We start from the raw sequence: 23,169 nt of genomic DNA on the forward strand, positions 1-23,169 counted from the left end.
ACAAGTATATCCAATTAAAATAGTAATTTATTGTTTCAGTTTTTAGAAGGAGTTCAGATGTTCAAGGGGTTGTGGTGGTGGGGGGTGAAACTAGTTTACGCCGTTGCCCCTACCCCTACAACATTGTGCACTCCGCGACACAGGAACAACTCCTACTAAATTGTTAAGACTGCTAACTGTGAGCGTCCTAGAGGGCCACGCCCTCTCTCACGCCAAGGCGGCTTGAAACGGTGAATTGAGGTGCGGAGAAGGTGGCGGAGTGGTGGCCTTGACCTATAAAAGGATCTGTCGTTACTTTTGCTGTAGTGCAGGAGAATGGAAAACCATTCTCAGGACAGCAGACGATGGGAATCAGACCGTCCGCCACCCGAACGTAACGTCCTCTCTCAGACCATGAGCGCAGAAGATAATAATGGTATTGTTTTTCACGTCCCGCTAACTACTTTTGCCGGTTTTCGGAGACGCCGTTATGCCAGAATTTTGTCCCGCAGAAGTTCTTTTACGTGCCAGTAAATCTACCGACATGAGACTGACCTATCTGAGCACCTTCAAATACCACCGGACTGAGCTAGGATTGAACCTGCCAAGTTGGATTCAGAAGACCAGCACCTTAACTGTCTGAGCCAGTTGCTCCGGCCTACGAAGAACATTGGGAGGTGGCGGCCGTGGCCTGTAAAATGATCTGCCCGGCATTCGCCTTAGTCCAGGAGAATGGAAAACCACGGAAAGCCATTCTCAGAACAGCCGATGGTGGGGACCAGAGCCTCTTTGTCTCCCGAATGCAGACCTGCATGGCTAGTGAAACTAGCCGCTGTTGAGTCGAAGCCCACTCTGCTTGGTGGCACAGGAAGTGCATGTGCGAGCAAATTTTCATCACCCTCTCTGAAGGGGTGGGGTGGGCCACCTAGAAAGGCACGCCTTCTCCCTGTCAGAAGAGTAGGCGGGATGAAGGGAGATGGTTTCGGGGGATTTGATGAAATAGAGAGGAGAAAGCGGGGTGGGGTGCTCTTGGCTAAGTGCTTATTGAGTCCTTTGTTACCGGTTAGTTGGCCGTGCGGTTCGGGGTGCGCAGCCGTGAGCTTGCATCCGGGAGATAGTTGGTTCGAGCCCCAGTGTCGGTAGCCCTGCAGATGGCTTTCCGTAGTTTCCCCATTTTCACACAAGGAAAATGCTGGGGTTGTACCTTAATTAAGACCACGGCCGCTTCTCTTCCCACTCCTAAGACTTTCCTACCCCATCGTCGCCATAAGACATATCTGTGCCGGTGCGATGTAAAACAAATAGCAAATTGAGTCCTTTGGGGTTACACACAAATATACAGATTCCGAATTGTAAACAAAACTAACAAATGAAGTCCGCCTCTGTGGTGTAGTGGTTAGCGTTATTAGCTGCCACCCCCGGAGGTCCGGGTTCGATTCCCGGCTCTGCCACGAAATTTGAAAAGTGGTACGAGGGCTGGAACGGGGTCCACTCAGCCTCGAGAGGTCAACTGAGTAGAGGTGAGTTCAATTCCCACCTCAGCCATACTTCTCCTCCAGGCAAATGCCGGGATGGTACCTAACTTAAGGCCACGGCCGCTTCCTTCCCTCTTCCTTGTCTATCCCTTCCAATCGTCTTATCCCCCACCAAGGCCCCTGTTCAGCATAACAGGTGAGGCCGCCTGGGCGAGGTACTGGTCATCCGATCCAGTTGTATCCCCCGACCCAATGTCCCATGCTCCAGGACACAGCCCTTGAGGCGGTAGAGGTGGGATCCCTCGCTGGGTCCGAGGGATAAACCAACCCTGGAGGGTAAGCAGATTACGAATGAACGAACGAACGAACGAACGAACGAACAAACAAATGAAATGTCGCTGGTTGGCTGGAGTGTAAATGGATTTGTCTTTCCGCGTTTCATTCTCGTAGAAGTTACTTGACCGATCAAGCTCATTTGGTAAGCTTGTCGTTGGTGAAATGAAATGGGGTATGGCTTTCAGTGCCGGGAGTGTCCGAGGACATGTTCGGCTCGTCAGGTGCAGGTCTTTCGATTTGACACCCTTAGGCAACCTGCGCGTCATGATGAGAATGAAATGATGATGAAGACGATACATACACCCAGTCCCCGTGCCAGACAAATTAACCAATGATGGTTAAATTTTCCGACCCTGTCGGGAATCGAACGCGGGTCCCCTGTGACCAAAGGCCAGCACGCTAACCATTTAGCCATGGAGCCGGACTTCCTTCGGTTAACATATAGGCTACTTACCAGGGTTGTATTTATGTATGGACCAACATGGCCCGTTCAGGAAATTTTGAGGGGCGGCAATTTTTTCTTTTTTCCAATCGATATAATCGATATAAGATAAATAAACATTGCCATAAACTTTATAATTATTGAAATACATTATTAGTAATAGAACAGAATAGTGTTTTTCCTTAAGTTAATGCCTATCTACTTCTATATAACGTAAGAGTATAGAGAGACCTAGAAAGTGACAGCCTATCACATACAAAGGTATCTATCAGTTTTTTAATTTTTTACGTCGCACCGACACAGGTCCTACGACGACGATGGGACAGGGAATGGTTAGGAGTGGGAAAGAAGCGTCCGTGGCCTTAATTAAGGTACAGCCTCAGCCTTTGGCTCATGTGAAAATGGAAAACTACGGAAATCCATCTTCAGGCGTGCCGGCAATGGGGTTCGAACCCACTATCTGCCGAATACTGAGTCTTCTGGTAAGACTAGCGGTAGTATTATTATATTTATAGTAGGTAATAAACATCCCGTCAGCCTCTGTGGTGTAGTGGTTAGTGTGATTAGCTGCCACCCCCGGAGGTCCGGGTTCGATTCCCGGCTCTGCCACGAAATTTGAAAAGTGGCACGAGGGCTGGAACGGGGTCCACTCAGCCTCGGGAGCTCAAATGAGTAGAGGTGGGTTCGATTCCCACCTCAGCCATCCTCGAAGTGGTTTTCCGAGGTTTCCCACTTCTCCTCCAGGCAAATTCCGGGATGGTACCTCACTTAAGACCATGGCCGCTTTCTTCCCTCTTCCTTTTCTATCCCTTCCAATCTTCCCATCCCCCCGAAGGGCCCCTGTTCAGCATAGCAGGTGAGGCCGCCTGGGCGAGGAACTGGTCATCCTCTCCAGTTGTATTCCCCAACCCAGAGTCTGAAGCTCCAGGACACTGCCATTGAGACGGTAGAGGTGGGATCCCTCGTTGAGTCCGAGGGAAAATCCGACCCTGAAGCAGAAGAAGAAGAATAAACATCTCACCTCAGATGAAATGCTGACTATGACACAAACGAATGTTAATTTTATGACTTTTTAATTGTATTTTTTTCGAAATTTTATTTGCAGGACTCTTCGAGCTGCCCAAGTATGCCCAGCTTTCTTTGAAACGAACCGCAGTACAAGCCTTGCCTTCAGTGAACTCTGGTGTACAGCTGAATATCCAGATGGCAACAAGGAGTTGTTCCATACTGCTAGCAGAGGGCAGCAGCAGCACGCCGAGCAACAAGTTATACAGCGCTTGCAGCAGCACACGGAGAGAACTACTTTGGAACCGAGGTAAGCAGTTTAGCTGGTAGATGGCATTAGGAACAATGTCACGTAATGCTTTGTATCGAAACTGTATTATCAACTATTTTTCAAATATGGATAAGCCTTGCCTCGCAGCCATTTTGGGCTGAACTGAAGATTCGTCTAAGCGAGCAGTGAGAAATGATAGCATGTTGATTGCATGTGTTCATTAAATTGTTGAATGTAGGTCTGTTTGTCTTTCTGCCTTTCATTCACGTCAAATTTACTAGACAGATCAGGCTCAAATTTTGAAAGCTTATCTCTGGTACCTTCGGTTTTATGGACCAACAACTTTTGAGGAGCGGCATTATTATTATTATTATTATTATTATTATTATTTTCAAATCGTTCGTTCGTAATCTGTTTACCCTCCAGGGTCGGATTTTCCCTCGGACTCAGCGAGGGATCCCACTTCTACCGCCTCAAGGGCAGTGTCCTGGAGATTCAGACGTTGGGTCGGGGATACAACTGGGGAGAATGACCAGTACCTCGCCCAGGCGGCCTCACCTGCTATGCTGAACAGGGGTCTTGTGGAGGGATGGGAAGATTGGATCGGACAGGCAAGGAAGAGGGAAGGAAGCGGCCGTGGCCTTAAGTTAGATACCATCCCGGCATTTGCCTGGAGGAGAAGTGGGAAACCACGGAAAACCACTTCCAGGATGGCTGAGGTGGGAATCGAACCCACCTCTACTCATTTGACCTCCCTAGGCTGAGTGGACCCCGTTCCAGCCCTCGTACCACTTTTCGTGGCAGAGCTGGGAATCGAACCCGGACCTCCGGGGGTGGCAGCTAATAACGCTAACCAACACACCACAGAGGCGGTTTTTCAAATCGACAATTTGTTATTACGGGTATGCCATACATAAGAAATTTATAAATGCATAATTTATAAATGTAGTGTGTGATGTAGTGGTTAGTGTGATCAGCTGCCACCCCTAGAGGCCTGGGTTCAGATTCGCGGCTCTGCCACAAAATTTGAAACGTGGTACGAGGGATGTTTGTTGTACTTTGTTGTTTAAAGGGGCCTAACATTGAGGTCATCGGCCTACGAGGGATGGAATGGGGTCATTCAGCCTCACGAGGTCAAATGAATAGAGGCGGAGGAGGGGGGAGTTCGATTCCCACCTCAGCAATCCTCGAAGTGGATTTGCGTAGTTTCCCACTTCTCCTCCAGGCAAATGCCGGGATGGTACCTAACTAAAGGCCACGACCGCTTCCTTCCCTCTTCCTTGTCTATCCCTTCCAATCTTCCCATCCTCCCACAAAGCGCCAGTTCAGCATAGGAGATGAGGCCGCCCGGGCAGCGTACTGGTCCTCCTCCCCAGTTGTATCCCTAGACTCAAAGTCTAACGCTTCATGACACTGCCCTTGTGATGGTAGAGGTGGGATCCTTCGCTGTGTCCAAGGGAGAAACCAATCCTGGAGGGTAAACGGGTAAAGAAAGAAAGTTTTTTTTTTGCTAGGGGCTTTACGTCGCACCGACACAGATAGGTCTTATGGCGACGATGGGATAGGAAAGGCCTAGGAGTTGGAAGGAAGCGGCCGTGGCCTTAATGAAGGTACAGCCCCAGCATTTGCCTGGTGTGAAAATGGGAAACCACGGAAAACCATCTTCAGGGCTGCCGATAGTGGGATTCGAACCTACTATCTCCCGGATGCAATAAAGAAAGAAAGAAAGAAAGTTAACTTTGGGTCTTTGCTGATGTTTGTTGTCAGACCAGACTATATTATCACTTCACGTACATCTCATAATTTACGCTTGTAACTTCCTAATTGTTCGCCTCTATGGTGTAGTGGTTAGTTTGATTCCCGGCTTTGCTACGAAATTTGAAAAAGTGGTACGAACGATGGAGCGGAGTCCATTCGGCCTCGGAAGGTCAACTGAATAGAACGGGTTTCTATTCTCAACTCAGCCATCCCCGAAGTGGTTTTCCGTGGTTTACCACTTATCCTCCAGAAAAATGCCGGTGTGGTACCTAACTGAAGGCCACGGCCGCTTCTTTCCCTCTTCCTTGTCTGTCCCTTCCAATCTTCCCATCCCTTCACAAGGCCACTGTTCAGCATAGCAGGTGAGGCCGCCTGGGCGAAGCCCTCGTCCTCCTTACCACCTTACCTTACCGACCCTGGAGTAAACGGATTAACTTTGGGTATTTACTGACGTTAATTGTCAGACCATACTATATTATCACTTCACGTACTGTACATCTCATAATGGAAGGAGCATAGCATACAACTTAGCAACTAAAACGCATTTTGCTTGGACAAAAGGATTTTTAAATTGTACACCCATAAGTGGATATACGTTTGAGTTTGTATCTATGTGCTGATCAATCCATCAGTTCAACCCAATGATCATTTTCGTCACTCGAAGAATGAAAGCGTATAATTGTTCTTTTTCTAAGGAAAGCTTGCAGGACTTTTGTATGCATTGAGAATGAACTCTTAAAATCCATAAACTATGATGAGGTGATCGATGTTTTTGTCCAACTAATAGCGCGAAGAGGACCTCTTCAGCAATGACCTCATATTGATGAGGGCAACCAACCACAGCTTCATTGACTTTTGAAGTGTTACATAATTTTGTGTATTTTTCCTCTTTAATGTTTTTAAAATTTGTATGTTGATTATCCATTTAAATGTCTTCTTTTCGATTATTTTCACATATACCAATAGTTTCACTGAGAAGGGCGAGGGCGGCATTTTTAATGGCCTGGGATGGGAAAAATGTTAAATACACTACGTCTTACGGAGGGCCATTCAGCGGAAGAAAAATTCAAAATCAAACCGGGGGAAAATGAACGCCTGTTATCCTTAAAGAAGAAAATACTGCATAAACGGTTACTTCTAGTAAAAATGAAGTCTAACAATCTAAGTTAGAACTGGATTTTCGAGAAAAATGTTTATGTGCAAAGTTTCTTACCTCTGACAATTTTTCGAGACAAAAAGCTTTTCAGTGCTTTGGCTCATGTTTTATCCGACGAGAATCAAAATAACGGTTAAACTGTTAGTCCTACAAACATACACATAGGATTTAGAACTGTCTATACAAATTCTCTAACGATTTGCTAAAAGAGTGCGCATATAATGTACTTTTAACCGAACTCGATAGCTGCAGTCGCTTAAGTGTATCCAGTATCCGGGAGATAGTGGATTCGAACCCCACTACCGGCAACCCTGAAGATGGTTTTCCGTGGTTTCCCATTTTCACAGCAGGCAAAATCTGGGACTGTATCTTAATTAAGGCCACGCCGCTTCTTTCCCACTCCTAGCCCCTTCCTGTCCCTTCGTCGCCATAAGACTTGTCTGTGTCTGTGCAACTTAAGGCAAATTGTAAAAACAATATATCTATTTTTTACGTATAAAAGGAGCATTCGAACATCCTGCCGAGGACACTCACACGTCCAGCAAAGTCGGAAATACGGCAGGTAAGATGCATGGGCCTACTTTGTAAACGCCTTCATGCTACAATATGTAGGCTGTTTCGATCAGCAGTATCACACAGGACCGCCTCTGTGGTGTAGTAGTTAGTGTGATTAGCTGCCAAGCTTGGAAGCTCGGGTTCGATTCCCGGCTCTGCTACGAAATTTGAAAAGTGGTACGAGGGCTAGAACGGAGTCCACTCAGCTTCGGAAAGTGAGCTGAGTAGAGCGAGGGCTCGATACCCACCTCAGCCATTCTCAAAATGGTTTTCCGCGGTCCCACTTCTCCTCCAGGCAAATTCCGGGATGGTACCTAACTTAAGGCCACGGCCGCTTCCTTCCCTTTTCCTTGTGTATACCTTCCGATCTTCCCTTCCCCCACAAGGCCCTGTTCAGCATTGCAGATGAAGCCGCGTGGGGGAGATAGCGGTCCTCTTCTCCAGTTGTATCACCCAGACCCAAACGTTTCACGCTCCACGATATTGCCCTTGAGGCGGTAGAGGTGGAATCCCTCGCTGACTCCGAGGGAAAAACCACGGGCTTCTTCTGCTTAATTATTCTTCTCAGATTACTAGGAGGGATGGAGGGAAGGTAGGGTTCCGGACCCGGTGTGCAAAGTGCTCCTTTCCCGGTGCCGTAAGATTTCCTGTGGAGCAGTATTTTACCTCTATCTCCAAAGGGCCATAACCATGGATAATAGTTTTGCCCAGACAGCAGTGAGAGTGCAGCAAGCTATTTGCTGCTTCGGAAGTTAATTGCAAAGGCTATACAGGTAGTTGCAAATAGAGGATTGGAGATACGCTGAGACGATTCATAGAGGCTTGCAGACTAAGCGTTGAAGTTCATAAAAGTTTATAATGAAGATGAATTTATGCTTGTATACATGTATTCTAATGAATAAAATTATGATATTTATGTAGCAAAAGATCTTTTCAGAAATTTTAAAGCCTAGTTTTTTTTTTTAAGTTTTGGTACCTGATGTGGTACAGGGAGTATAGTTTAAGACTTCCCAGTTCTGTTCACAGGCCGTGGGAATCCCCTAGCGGTTGTCATATGGCTTGTGTCAAGCCTGGCGAGGAAAGAAGTGTTGACAGCTGAGGCAGCAGGATGTTGAGCTCTGTCGCTCAGTTCGCTAGTAACGATTGAACTTTTAAGGTGTATTGATAGGTTATTATGGGGACGGTTAAGTACACTACAGCGTAGAGAATATGTTTGATTGAGTGTTATTTGCACATGAAGATGAAATCAGTTAAATGTCCCTTCAAAAATTCTGTACAGAGTTTTCCGGTTCTACTTACCATCAAAACGTTATGTGCATCAACTCGTTCACAAGTGGCATAGTACTGGTTCCGTAACTAATAAAAAAACAGCGAAGGAGAACAGCTCTCACACAAGAGAGGCTAGAAGATACACAGGCAAGACTGCAAGTCAGTCCACATACGTCGCTTTGGAAATTAGCTCAAGAAACGGGTATTTCACACACATCAGCACGTAAAGCAACAAAATTATTACATTTACGATGTTACCGAACTCATTCAGTCCATACCATACAACCTACAGATTTCATTGCAAGAATAAGACTTAACAATTGGCTAATTAATAGTGTCCACGATGGTATCGTGGATCCGAACTTTCTTTTAATGAGTGACGAAACGTAGTTTCATTTGAGAACACAGAACAATAAGATCTGGGATACGAAGAAACCGCACATTTTACAGCCAATACCTTTGCACGACGTGAAAGTGGGTGTGTGGTGCGCTATTAGTACCCAACGAATGAACGGTCCGATACTTTTTCAGGACGCAATTACTTCCGAGCGTTATATTCATAACATTCTCGAACCATTTCTTTGCTGAGCTGACTGAAGGAAAAAAAGGTACGGCTATTTCCAGGAGGATGGTGCGACGGCTCATAAGGCGCGTAGCTCTTCGCAACGGTTTCGGGAAGTGTTCGATGTTGATCAGATCATCTATAAAGGATTATGGCCCCCTCGTTCGCCTGATTTACTGTAAACACTTGCGATTTTTATTTATGAGGAAAAGTCACAGGAAAAGTTCAGTCTGGAGGGAAGGCCTTATGCTTAAACTGATTAAAGCTGTTCCTTGCTTAAAAATTACTACACTAATTGACAGAATGTTAAGCAACCGACTATTTCAAGTTCACTCAGAACACAACAGAAGCAAATTCCACAAAGTCAACAATGGTCTGCCTCAAGGGTCGGTTCTATCTCCTACTCTCTTCAACTTATACATCCACGACCTGCCTGAAACAGTGTCCCGAAAGTTCATATATGCGGACGATATTTGCCTTACAATTCAACGACCCAACTTCGCAGAAGCTGAAATAGTTCTTAACCGAGACCTTGAACTGTTGGATGACTACTTTCAAAGATGGTACCTTCATCCCAATCCACAGAAAACAGTGACATCTACATTCCATCTGAACAACGCAGAAGCAAACCACCATCCAAGGGTATTCTTCAAGGGCCATGAACTACAATATTGTGCCAATCCCAGTTACTTAGGAGTAACATTGGACAGGTCTCTTACGTACAAAAATCATCTGCAGAAAACCGCCAACAAACTAAAAAGTCGTAATAACATTCTCCAACGATTGGCTGGAACTTCCTGGGGAGCGGATGGAAACACATTAAGGACAACATCTCTGGCCTTAGTCTATTCTGCAGCAGAATACTGCTCTGGTGTTTGGCTTAACAGTGCTCACACACAGCTAGTAGATTCACAACTTCGTCAAACCATGCGAATCATAACTGGTACACTTCGTGCTACACCGACCCAATGGTTACCGGTTCTCAGCAATATACTACCTCCACATATCAGGAGACAGAAGGCCCTTTTTCAGCTATGGACCAGAATGCTAAAGAATGAACGTCTACCTGTTCATGAGGATATCAGACAGAAATGCACACGCCTGAAGTCTCGCCAGCCTGCTTGGAAGACAGCCGTGAAGATAACATCTAGTGAATTCAACCCCACCTCTAAATGGTTAACAGAGTGGTCTTTATCCCCAGCTCGGGCAATAGTGGATATTAATAACCCATCCACAAAGCTGGCAGGCTTTGATCTGCCACGTTGCACCTGGAGTAGACTAAACCGCATGAGATGTGGAGTAGGTAGAACAGCATCTACTTTACACACCTGGGGCTGGTCAGTTTCTCCATACTGTGATTGTGGGGAGGTTCGACAAACAATGAAACATGTAGTGCAGGAATGTCCACTCCGTGCTTTCACTGGCACCATGGAAGACCTCAACACAGCAACACCCGAAGCAGTGAAGTGGGTGGCGGGTTTGGACATTCACATTTAGTGACATGTACATCACTCGCACTCAGTGTGTATATATGAACTGTCAGAGTTGATAGGTGGATAGCGATGTAAATATATTGTGTTTCCTTCTTGTACTTTCAAACTTTGTAAATTGCTTTCTTTGACTGTATAGATATGATAATTTGTATTTACTTTGTACTCATCTTTCACTGGTTGTGTAAATAGTTTATGGGTTGTCATTATTCATCATACGCCAAATAAATAAATAAATAACAGGAAAAGTTTACAGGAATAATCCACGAACTGCAGAAGAATTAAAAATTGAAATTAGAAACACTGCATTCTATCAGTGTCCATAAACTGTAAAGTGTATTTCGAAATCTCGTACCTTGCACGGGATCTCAGGGAGATCACTTTCAGCATCTTCTATAAATACTAGTGAGTTCCGTTTCATTTATCAGTTGATCTGTTTTATTTATTTATTTATTTATTTATTTATTTATTTATTTATTTATTTATTTATTTATTTATTTATTTATTTATTTATTTATTTATTTATTTATTTATTTATTTATTTATCCTGAGCATTATATAGGTGGTGGGTTCAGTTTCGTTTAGTTACTCTAGGCGTAATCATGCCGCTTCTTTGAGACGACTACGCCCGCTGGCCATTGCGGGCACTGCGCTCGCTGTCACAGCTTCTCTACGCTGTAGTGCCTCGGTACTCCGCTTCAAAGTCTTAAAATACACTCTCTGTATGTTTGTAATCGCTTAAAACTTGACTTTTCCTTGTCTAAAATTCCGAGGCCTACTTATTGTATGTTCCAGAATCGTTCACCTCTACATGAATGTGTCACCTTGTAGTGAGTGTGCCGAAGTTCTCCTCTCCTACAAAGCTGCGCATCCACACACGGTAATAACCATCAAATTCACATCACTGTTCGCTCATCATGCCACAAATCATCGCCGTGGTTTACAGCGGATGGCAGAATGTGGTATCAAACTAGCCGTGTTCGACGACAGAGATTGGGATTACCTCACTTCGGTAATTCATAAGGTAACGAATCTATATGTATAAAATAACAGTTTTCTTTTGTACATTGGTAAAAAGAATTAAAAAGGAGTGGTGTTTCTGTATCGGTCGTGTTTACAGTAACAAGGAAATACACTTTTTTAATTTTCCTTCATCTCGGTCTGTCTGTATGTATACAATTATGTATGTACAACCTATGTCAGAAAAGTTCCAGGACTGAGTTCCTTTCAGTCGCAAGAAAAATTCGCAAGGCAAGAGGTCGGGCGAATATGGTGGATGTGGGATGGCAGTGACAGAATGTCTGCCCAGATACTCGTTAACAGATAAAGCAGTGTGAGGTCTTGCATTGTCGTGCAGTAAGAACCAGTCCTGCGAATGCCACAAATCAGGACGGCAACGTCGAATTGCTTGTCGCAAACGTTTCAAGACTTCGATGTAAAAAGTTTGGTTCAGTGTTTCACCTGGTGCAACATACTTATCTAACCCTTTACTGTCAAAGAATGCAATGAACATTGTCTTTGTTCTCAAAGCTTGACGTTTTGCTTGTTTTCGAGGCTGGTGATCCAGGATTCCGCCATTCTGCACTTTGACGCTTCGTGTGGGGGCACACTGACAACATCAACTTTTATCCCCAGCAATAATCCTTGTTGGAAATATGTGATCATGTCTGACCCTATCCAGTAGTTCCGCAAAAATGCTTCGTCTTGCCTCTTTCTGGTCATCCTAAATCGCCGCGTAAAATCTTATGACATACGTCATGATCCAAAGTAAGTTCTTCTTATATCGCACGCACAGTTACACGACTGTCTTCTTGCAATAACTGCCTTACACGCTTCGCATATGCATCGCAATATGCTGTAGACGGGCGGCCTGTTCTGGGATCGTCTTGCACTGAATACCTGCCTACCCAAAACTTGTTGTGCCACTCGAACACATGACTACTTGACAGTGCATCACATCCATATGCTTGTTTAATCATTGTCCACGTTTCACTAGGGATTTCCCGAGCTTGACGCAAAACTTAATGTTCACTCTTATTTTTCATAATCAGCGTTCAGTGTATCACCATCACTAAACCAAACAGAGTGTTGCTAAGTGCAGCCCTGCCACCTAGCGCGTCTGCGTGGAAACATGGCCAAGGCCATCTCAGAACGTACACATATCAGATAACATGAAACTATCTTTTTTCCCTTTGTTCGCATTGCAACCAACACTTGTCCGGGAACTTTTCTGATAAAGGGTGACTGTAGGTACAGTATGTACGTATGTATGCACACGCTTCATGAAAAAATGGCTGAAGAGAAATTAATGAAAATAGGTATATAAGACCGGAGAATAAAGCACTATAATATAGGCTAGAAGTACTTTTATTCACGCTGAGTGAAATGGTAGTTTAGGGGAAGGTCTAGATTTCAGTTCTCTGAAATCTTTGTTATTAGTGGTCCTATCGTTAAATACTACGTAACTAAAGTTATAAAGAATTGAATTCCAAATCATTTATGTTTTATACAGTTTTACCGTACCGACTATGATAACAGAGACATTAATGAATTTCAATTATTGTTCTTCTTACTTGATCTGCTTACCCTCCAGGGTCGGTTTCTCCCTCGGACTCAGCGAGGGATCCCACTTCTACCGCCTCAAGGGCAGTGTCCTGGAGCTTCAGACTCTGGATCTGGGATACAACTGGTGAGGATGACCAGTACCTCGCCCAGGCGGCCTAACCTGTTATGTTGAACAGGGGCCTTGCTGGGGGATGGGAAGATTGGAAGGGATAGACGAGGAAGAGGGAAGGAAGCGTCCATGGCCTTAAGTTAGGTACAATCCCGGTATTTGCCTGGAGGAGAAGTGGGAAACCACGGAAAGCCACTTCCAGGATGGCTGAGGTGGGAATCGAACCCGCCTCTACTCAGTTGACCTCCCGAGGCTGAGTGGACCCCGTTTCAGCCCTCGTACCACTTTTCAAATTTCGTGGCAGAGCCTGGAATCGAACCCGGGCCTCCGGGGGTGGCAGCTAATCACAGTAACCACTACACCACAGAGGTGGTTCAATTATTGTTACTAAATCCATATTTGCCGAGCCATGAGAAAATGGGTGGAAAGAATTTAATGAGAATCGGTATATAAAGTCGGGGAATAAAGCACTACACTCTGGGATATAAATAAATGTATTCACACTGGATGAAATGGTAGTTTAGGGGAAGGCGCCTAAAATTTAATTTTTAAATGCCTGTGTTATGCAACTGAATAAAATCTTATTCACGACGTGTACACGACTTCATCTAGAATTCTGTATACAATGTACAAATCCGTAACGAAGCACGGGTACGCCAGCTAGTAAAGTATAATTGTGCAGCGGCCAAAAAATACGGCATAGATTAAACAAAAAAGTGATGTAAATTTATTTCCCGCTCAGTCACGCGTATTAAAAAACTAGCGAATGTACCCGTGCTTCGCTACGGTATTCTACATTGTATTCGAATATCGAAGTAAATAGTGTACATGCAGTAAATAAGATAGTTTTAAAATTGCATGTCTCTTAGCGTTATCCGAGAAAGAGAATGGGGAGGTCCCCGTACGTTTCCAATGTAAAGTGTTTGTTACGGATTTGTGATATAACGGCAGGCTCACTTGCCTACTGGCATTCACAATCAGGTTGGGAAGTTTACATTATAATTGCAGGCCCCATTGCCTACTATGCGGACAGAATCGATTTGGGGAGTTTTCGTTAAAATGGCAGCCCCCCTTTCCTACCTCCAGACAGATTACAGTTTTTATTATAATGGCAGGCAATTACCCTACTATCACTCGAAATTGAGTTGTGCAGTTATCATTATAATGACAGGCCCCTTTTCCTACTGCCAGCCAGCGTACTGCCAGTCACACCAAGTTGGTGAGTTTCCATCAAAATAGCAGGCCACTATGCCTAATGCCAGTCACATTTTAGATGAGTACATTTCTTTATAATGGCGGGCACCCTTGCCTACTGCCAAACACAATCGGGTAGGGGAGTTTTAAACAAAACTGCATGCTCACTTACCTTCTGCAAGTCAAATCGAGAAGGGAACTATTCATTACAATTGTAGGCCTTCCTTACTAATGACAGTTACACAGGAGTTGGAGAAGGAACCCTTTCCTACTGCCAGTCAAAGTCGGTGTGGGGAGTACTGATTACAATAGCAGACCGACCCTTTCTCGATCGCTAAATCGACATCAGTGAATATATATAGATCGACATACGAAAGTATATGCGTGTTTACAATATTGAAGACCTTCATTTACAGATTAACTGCTACTAAACGTACGTCATATCGACAAAGGATTATACCATAAGACACGCCGGATTTAGTGGCCTAAATGGCTGGTCCAATGATATGTCATCTATTCTTGGGTCAGATTTAGAAACGTGGAACAGGGTAAAGGTTTTGTAAGATCATCTCACATTACATTACTTTTCGGATAATAATGTGACAGCTACATACGTAGCATTTGGCTCACATATGGCTACTGAGTGGGCCAATTTTCGTGAAGAGTTTGATGATTCTGTATTTCATATAAGTAATTGAAAGTATGAATAATGCATGTGAAAATTCCAAATTGACTTAACATCGATTAATAGAGAAAAATCAAACGTAAAAGGGATACAGATACGGCATAAAGTCATAAGACCAAGGTTGTAGATCATTCCAAATTGAACGGAGATTGTGCAATCCGTTACGTGATAGGAATTTCCGAAGGTCTGCACCATCATTAAAATTGCCTGCATATTTCGATATTCTTCGGGGATAAAAAAATGAAAAATTTAATGATATAGGATTTTTCATTCGTTACAGGCTAAAACGTATAATTTTGTCAAATTTCAATTATCTTCTTATTCTTCTGGCAGATTATGCCACAATGTGGATTTTGGGCGAGGCGGGTAAAAATTAGGACTTTCAGGAAATCAAAAATTATGGAGATTGTTATTATTACCCCTTAAACGGAAAGCTGTACGAAAATTTCGCCAAAATAGTCAGTGTAGAGGTACACAGTCGTTACGATTTGATTTATATAGATAAGGAATCTGCTCCATGTAAAATACCTTTTGGGCTATGTCCGCTGGACTTAACCTGCAAAAGTGACCATTCATGATATCTCCCTTATTAATCCTCCTGACGAAAAAATGCACATGAAAAAAAAGGTTTAGAGGTGGAATTCCATCAGGTTTGGTCGATTTCCAGTCAGGTTGGTCTTGTTCTGTATATATTGTGGAAGAGTAAAATCACCATTTCGGTTCCTTATAAACCGCCAGTCCATTCCGGAACATGAAATGTTATTTACGTTTAAAACCTACCTTTGGACAGGTGGATGCTAAATATAAATTTTGTTTCGAATGTCTTCAGTAGTTTTCAAGTTGTAAGGAATACGCTTTACACGCACCCGCTCGTGAGTTAAGTCCGATGGGACTTGTACAGAAAAACGGTCCTTTAATGATATCTCCCTTATTGATCCTCGTATCGAAATGATGCACATGAGAAAAAAAGGTTTAGACATTAATTTCTACCAAGGTAGGTAGACTTCCATAAACTTTTGTTGTGTATATTTTTTGGAAGTGCAAAATCACTGTTTCGGTTTCGTATAAACCCCCAGTTAGTTCAGGGATTTAGAAACAATATTTGCCCTGAAACCTATCAAGGACAGGTGTATTCTAAATACGAATCTTGGTGGAAATGCATCCAGTAGTTTCTAGCATTCACGTACATACGGCGTAATTAAGGAAGAAAATAATACAGTTAAGAATGTTGAAACTAATAGAAAATGGATTATAACTGAGGACAGCCGGATAACGACAAATAAATAAATGCCGTGAGTTATGGATATAATAAAGCGCTAACAGAGGAGAAATTTAGGTTCAGTGATTCTTAGGTAAACAAATATGAAGATGACTAATGGTGTTATTACTTAATCTATTCGAGGGCGGTTATAACCTCCAACGATATTCCGCCAATATCCCGCAGATGAGCCGATTGATGCCTCTCTTGCCATCTACCCAAGGAACAACCACGAATTTAAAAGCATGATGAGGAAAATGGCAATACGTTACTTCCCTACTGGCATGCAGTCAGAGACGTTGCCATGGTAACCTGTAGGTTCGTTCTCGGTCTGTCGGTCACTAAATGCAGAGCATGATACCAGCAGAAAATTGTAAATTTCTCCGTCATGTGAAGAGTAAGGTAAATTATGAACATAACGAAAGTTGTTTATAATGAAGAGACGTTTCACGTACGGTAAACGAAGTTTACAGAAAATCAATAGTATAAGAGAAAATAGAGGAAAACCACTGTGGTTTTCCTATAAACACCCCGTCTATTCAAAGATTTTAAAATTATATGCATATCGGAACCTTTCCTGGGATGAGTATACTCTAAATATGAAGTTTGGCTGAGATCTATCCAGCCGTTTCGACGTGATGGTGGGAAAACCACTCTTGTTTTCCTATAAACCCCCCGTCTATTCAAGGATTTTAAAATGATATGCATATCTAAACCTTCCCCGGGATTAGTATACTCTAAATACAATGTTTGGTTGAGATCCATCCAGCCGTTTCGACGTGATGGTGGAAAAACCATTCTGATTTTCCTATAAACCCCCCATATATTCAAATATTTTAAAATGATATGCATATGGAAAACTTCCCCGCGATGAGTATCCTCTAAATATGAAGTTTGGTTGAGATCTATCCAGCCGTTTCGACGTGATGGTGGAAAAACCATTCTGGTTTTCCTATAAACCCCCTGTCTATTCAAGGATTTTAAAATGATATGCATATCAAAACCTTCTCCGGGATGAGTATACCCTAAATATGAAGTTTGGTTGAGATCTATCCAGCCGTTTCGACGTGATGGTGGAACAGACAAACAGACAGACAAACAGAAACAATTTTATTTATATAGATTTTTACACTCGTTCTTCACCCCCTTTCCATCCCCGCCCAAAGGAGTCCTACGAGTGCCTTACACAACAGTATATTTTTTTCCCAGATATTAAGTCTTATTTGTACCTATTTTGGTTGACAGCTATGCCCAAACGTACATGCATAATCTCACTGCTCTAGAATCCTGGAGCTGACGTTGCCATGGTTACGGCAGTTCATTTCTTTATCCGATTCCTAGAGCAGGGGTAGTGTGGTGCCAATATCTCCGTAACGGTTGGTTTTAGGGCCTTAAAACATGGTTTTCGGGCCCGTAGGGCTTACCGAGTTTTGTTCTTTGCGTCAAGAGGATTAAATTGAGCTTTGTCTCGTCCTTATACGACAAATTCGATATTTTGCCTATCTATATATATAAAAGCAAGTCGGGCTGGAGCGATGTATATATAAATATTTAAAAATGAAAAAAGACGTGAATTAATGAGGCACTTCCAGAAATCTCAGAAATTTGAAACTTGGTACGAGGGAAACTGATGACCCCAGGATCCCTAGAAAAATCGCAAATTCTCAAAATTCCCTGAAGGGGGCACGCTGGGGGGGCTCAAATTTTGGGCTCAGCATAAGAACACAGTCGTATAGTATATCCAAAACGATAACCTATAGGTTTCGTGGGCTTAAAAAATTTCGGGAATTTCCTCATTTTTATCCCCCATCCCCCCAAATCAAGATGGCGGCACAACCTGCGAGACGAGGTAGACAATTGAAATTTGGTGAAATTATAGCTTTTGGTCCCTAACCGACGGGAAAATTCCAAGATGTTCAAATTTTTCACTTTTTACCCCCAAAGATATCGAAATATAGAGGCAATTTTAATGACTGTGCAGACATTCCTTTTGAGCTATTTTTTGGCTAAACGGTAAGTCGTATCACAAAACGGATGGCACAATGTCCCTTCAATTCGGAGTGATCTACAACTTTGGTCCTGTGACATTTTGTCGTATCTCTCTCCCTTATACGTCAAATTTGGCCGTATTTCTGGATTGTTCGTAAATTTGGTGATTTTTACAAGTATATTTTATTGTTTGACACACTTATAAGAATGATAGGATCATCACGTTGTGTGCGCACATTGGCACGATTAAGGGACATACGTGTACCAAATTTCATGATTCTAGCTTATACATAAGTAGGCAAAATGTAATGTAAAATGTTAAAAATGCACCCAAATTTCACCCTATTCAAACTTTGAACTCAATTTACCCCCTTAATATGGGAGATATGGGGAAATGGTTTAGAAACAAACATGTAGAGCGATAAATGAGGCGTCTGATGGCGCAAACCGTTTCTTAATATCATAAACCGTTTAGGAGATATGAATCTCGAAGAGGAAGTCTGCACTTTTCAACGTGCTCATGCTTATCCGTCATCTATATATATAAAAGCAAGTCGGGCTGGAGCGATGTATATATAAATATTTAAAAATGAAAAAAGACGTGAATTAATGAGGCACTTCCAGAAATCTCAGAAATTTGAAACTTGGTACGAGGGAAACTGATGACCCCAGGATCCCTAGAAAAATCGCAAATTCTCAAAATTCCCTGAAGGGGGCACGCTGGGGGGGCTCAAATTTTGGGCTCAGCATAAGAACACAGTCGTATAGTATATCCAAAACGATAACCTATAGGTTTCGTGGGCTTAAAAATTTTCGGGAATTTCCTCATTTTTATCCCCCATCCCCCCAAATCAAGATGGCGGCACAACCTGCGAGACGAGGTAGACAATTGAAATTTGGTGAAATTATAGCTTTTGGTCCCTAACCGACGGGAAAATTCCAAGATGTTCAAATTTTTCACTTTTTACCCCCAAAGATATCGAAATATAGAGGCAATTTTAATGACTGTGCAGACATTCCTTTTGAGCTATTTTTTGGCTAAACGGTAAGTCGTATCACAAAACGGATGGCACAATGTCCCTTCAATTCGGAGTGATCTACAACTTTGGTCCTGTGACATTTTGTCGTATCTCTCTCCCTTATACGTTAAATTTGGCCGTATTTCTGGATTGTTCGTAAATTTGGTGATTTTTACAAGTATATTTTATTGTTTGACACACTTATAAGAATGATAGGATCATCACGTTGTGTGCGCACATTGGCACGATTAAGGGACATATGTGTACCAAATTTCATGATTCTAGCTTATACATAAGTAGGCAAAATGTAATGTAAAATGTTAAAAATGCACCCAAATTTCACCCTATTCAAACTTTGAACTCAATTTACCCCCTTAATATGGGAGATATGGGGAAATGGTTTAGAAACAAACATGTAGAGCGATAAATGAGGCGTCTGATGGCGCAAACCGTTTCTTAATATCATAAACCGTTTAGGAGATATGAATCTCGAAGAGGAAGTCTGCACTTTTCAACGTGCTCATGCTTATCCGTCATCTATATATATAAAAGCAAGTCGGGCTGGAGCGATGTATATATAAATATTTAAAAATGAAAAAAGACGTGAATTAATGAGGCACTTCCAGAAATCTCAGAAATTTGAAACTTGGTACGAGGGAAACTGATGACCCCAGGATCCCTAGAAAAATCGCAAATTCTCAAAATTCCCTGAAGGGGGCACGCTGGGGGGGCTCAAATTTTGGGCTCAGCATAAGAACACAGTCGTATAGTATATCCAAAACGATAACCTATAGGTTTCGTGGGCTTAAAAATTTTCGGGAATTTAATCATTTTTATCCCCCATCCCCCCAAATCAAGATGGCGGCACAACCTGCGAGACGAGGTAGACAATTGAAATTTGGTGAAATTATAGCTTTTGGTCCCTAACCGACGGGAAAATTCCAAGATGTTCAAATTTTTCACTTTTTACCCCCAAAGATATCGAAATATAGAGGCAATTTTAATGACTGTGCAGACATTCCTTTTGAGCTATTTTTTGGCTAAACGGTAAGTCGTATCACAAAACGGATGGCACAATGTCCCTTCAATTCGGAGTGATCTACAACTTTGGTCCTGTGACATTTTGTCGTATCTCTCTCCCTTATACGTTAAATTTGGCCGTATTTCTGGATTGTTCGTAAATTTGGTGATTTTTACAAGTATATTTTATTGTTTGACACACTTATAAGAATGATAGGATCATCACGTTGTGTGCGCACATTGGCACGATTAAGGGACATATGTGTACCAAATTTCATGATTCTAGCTTATACATAAGTAGGCAAAATGTAATGTAAAATGTTAAAAATGCACCCAAATTTCACCCTATTCAAACTTTGAACTCAATTTACCCCCTTAATATGGGAGATATGGGGAAATGGTTTAGAAACAAACATGTAGAGCGATAAATGAGGCGTCTGATGGCGCAAACCGTTTCTTAATATCATAAACCGTTTAGGAGATATGAATCTCGAAGAGGAAGTCTGCACTTTTCAACGTGCTCATGCTTATCCGTCATCTATATATATAAAAGCAAGTCGGGCTGGAGCGATGTATATATAAATATTTAAAAATGAAAAAAGACGTGAATTAATGAGGCACTTCCAGAAATCTCAGAAATTTGAAACTTGGTACGAGGGAAACTGATGACCCCAGGATCCCTAGAAAAATCGCAAATTCTCAAAATTCCCTGAAGGGGGCACGCTGGGGGGGCTCAAATTTTGGGCTCAGCATAAGAACACAGTCGTATAGTATATCCAAAACGATAACCTATAGGTTTCGTGGGCTTAAAAATTTTCGGGAATTTCCTCATTTTTATCCCCCATCCCCCCAAATCAAGATGGCGGCACAACCTGCGAGACGAGGTAGACAATTGAAATTTGGTGAAATTATAGCTTTTGGTCCCTAACCGACGGGAAAATTCCAAGATGTTCAAATTTTTCACTTTTTACCCCCAAAGATATCGAAATATAGAGGCAATTTTAATGACTGTGCAGACATTCCTTTTGAGCTATTTTTTGGCTAAACGGTAAGTCGTATCACAAAACGGATGGCACAATGTCCCTTCAATTCGGAGTGATCTACAACTTTGGTCCTGTGACATTTTGTCGTATCTCTCTCCCTTATACGTTAAATTTGGCCGTATTTCTGGATTGTTCGTAAATTTGGTGATTTTTACAAGTATATTTTATTGTTTGACACACTTATAAGAATGATAGGATCATCACGTTGTGTGCGCACATTGGCACGATTAAGGGACATATGTGTACCAAATTTCATGATTCTAGCTTATACATAAGTAGGCAAAATGTAATGTAAAATGTTAAAAATGCACCCAAATTTCACCCTATTCAAACTTTGAACTCAATTTACCCCCTTAATATGGGAGATATGGGGAAATGGTTTAGAAACAAACATGTAGAGCGATAAATGAGGCGTCTGATGGCGCAAACCGTTTCTTAATATCATAAACCGTTTAGGAGATATGAATCTCGAAGAGGAAGTCTGCACTTTTCAACGTGCTCATGCTTATCCGTCATCTATATATATAAAAGCAAGTCGGGCTGGAGCGATGTATATATAAATATTTAAAAATGAAAAAAGACGTGAATTAATGAGGCACTTCCAGAAATCTCAGAAATTTGAAACTTGGTACGAGGGAAACTGATGACCCCAGGATCCCTAGAAAAATCGCAAATTCTCAAAATTCCCTGAAGGGGGCACGCTGGGGGGGCTCAAATTTTGGGCTCAGCATAAGAACACAGTCGTATAGTATATCCAAAACGATAACCTATAGGTTTCGTGGGCTTAAAAATTTTCGGGAATTTAATCATTTTTATCCCCCATCCCCCCAAATCAAGATGGCGGCACAACCTGCGAGACGAGGTAGACAATTGAAATTTGGTGAAATTATAGCTTTTGGTCCCTAACCGACGGGAAAATTCCAAGATGTTCAAATTTTTCACTTTTTACCCCCAAAGATATCGAAATATAGAGGCAATTTTAATGACTGTGCAGACATTCCTTTTGAGCTATTTTTTGGCTAAACGGTAAGTCGTATCACAAAACGGATGGCACAATGTCCCTTCAATTCGGAGTGATCTACAACTTTGGTCCTGTGACATTTTGTCGTATCTCTCTCCCTTATACGTTAAATTTGGCCGTATTTCTGGATTGTTCGTAAATTTGGTGATTTTTACAAGTATATTTTATTGTTTGACACACTTATAAGAATGATAGGATCATCACGTTGTGTGCGCACATTGGCACGATTAAGGGACATATGTGTACCAAATTTCATGATTCTAGCTTATACATAAGTAGGCAAAATGTAATGTAAAATGTTAAAAATGCACCCAAATTTCACCCTATTCAAACTTTGAACTCAATTTACCCCCTTAATATGGGAGATATGGGGAAATGGTTTAGAAACAAACATGTAGAGCGATAAATGAGGCGTCTGATGGCGCAAACCGTTTCTTAATATCATAAACCGTTTAGGAGATATGAATCTCGAAGAGGAAGTCTGCACTTTTCAACGTGCTCATGCTTATCCGTCATCTATATATATAAAAGCAAGTCGGGCTGGAGCGATGTATATATAAATATTTAAAAATGAAAAAAGACGTGAATTAATGAGGCACTTCCAGAAATCTCAGAAATTTGAAACTTGGTACGAGGGAAACTGATGACCCCAGGATCCCTAGAAAAATCGCAAATTCTCAAAATTCCATGAAGGGGGCACGCTGGGGGGGCTCAAATTTTGGGCTCAGCATAAGAACACAGTCGTATAGTATATACGAAACCTATAGGTTTCGTGGGCTTAAAAATTTTCGGGAATTTCCTCATTTTTATCCCCCATCCCCCCAAATCAAGATGGCGGCACAACCTGCGAGACGAGGTAGACAATTGAAATTTGGTGAAATTATAGCTTTTGGTCCCTAACCGACGGGAAAATTCCAAGATGTTCAAATTTTTCACTTTTTACCCCCAAAGATATCGAAATATAGAGG

The 23,169-nt window shown here is 42.3% G+C and overlaps 1 protein-coding gene across 2 annotated transcripts in view; it reads left to right on the plus strand.

Moving 5' to 3' along the window:
• LOC136879179 (uncharacterized) overlaps window positions 1-23,169 on the plus strand; it is a 96,935-nt gene that overhangs the window by 30,675 nt on the left and 43,091 nt on the right. The window contains exons 3-4 of one of the 2 annotated variants that reach the window (XM_067152949.2): window positions 3,338-3,547; window positions 11,094-11,322. In XM_067152949.2, coding sequence (XP_067009050.2) covers window positions 3,338-3,547; window positions 11,094-11,322 — 439 coding nt within the window. The remainder of the gene's footprint in view (window positions 1-3,337; window positions 3,548-11,093; window positions 11,323-23,169) is intronic. The other variant, XM_067152950.2, reaches the window with a different exon arrangement.

Source organism: Anabrus simplex, chromosome 8 (assembly GCF_040414725.1).
Source record: "Anabrus simplex isolate iqAnaSimp1 chromosome 8, ASM4041472v1, whole genome shotgun sequence".
In the NCBI taxonomy this organism is placed as follows: domain Eukaryota; kingdom Metazoa; phylum Arthropoda; class Insecta; order Orthoptera; family Tettigoniidae; genus Anabrus; species Anabrus simplex.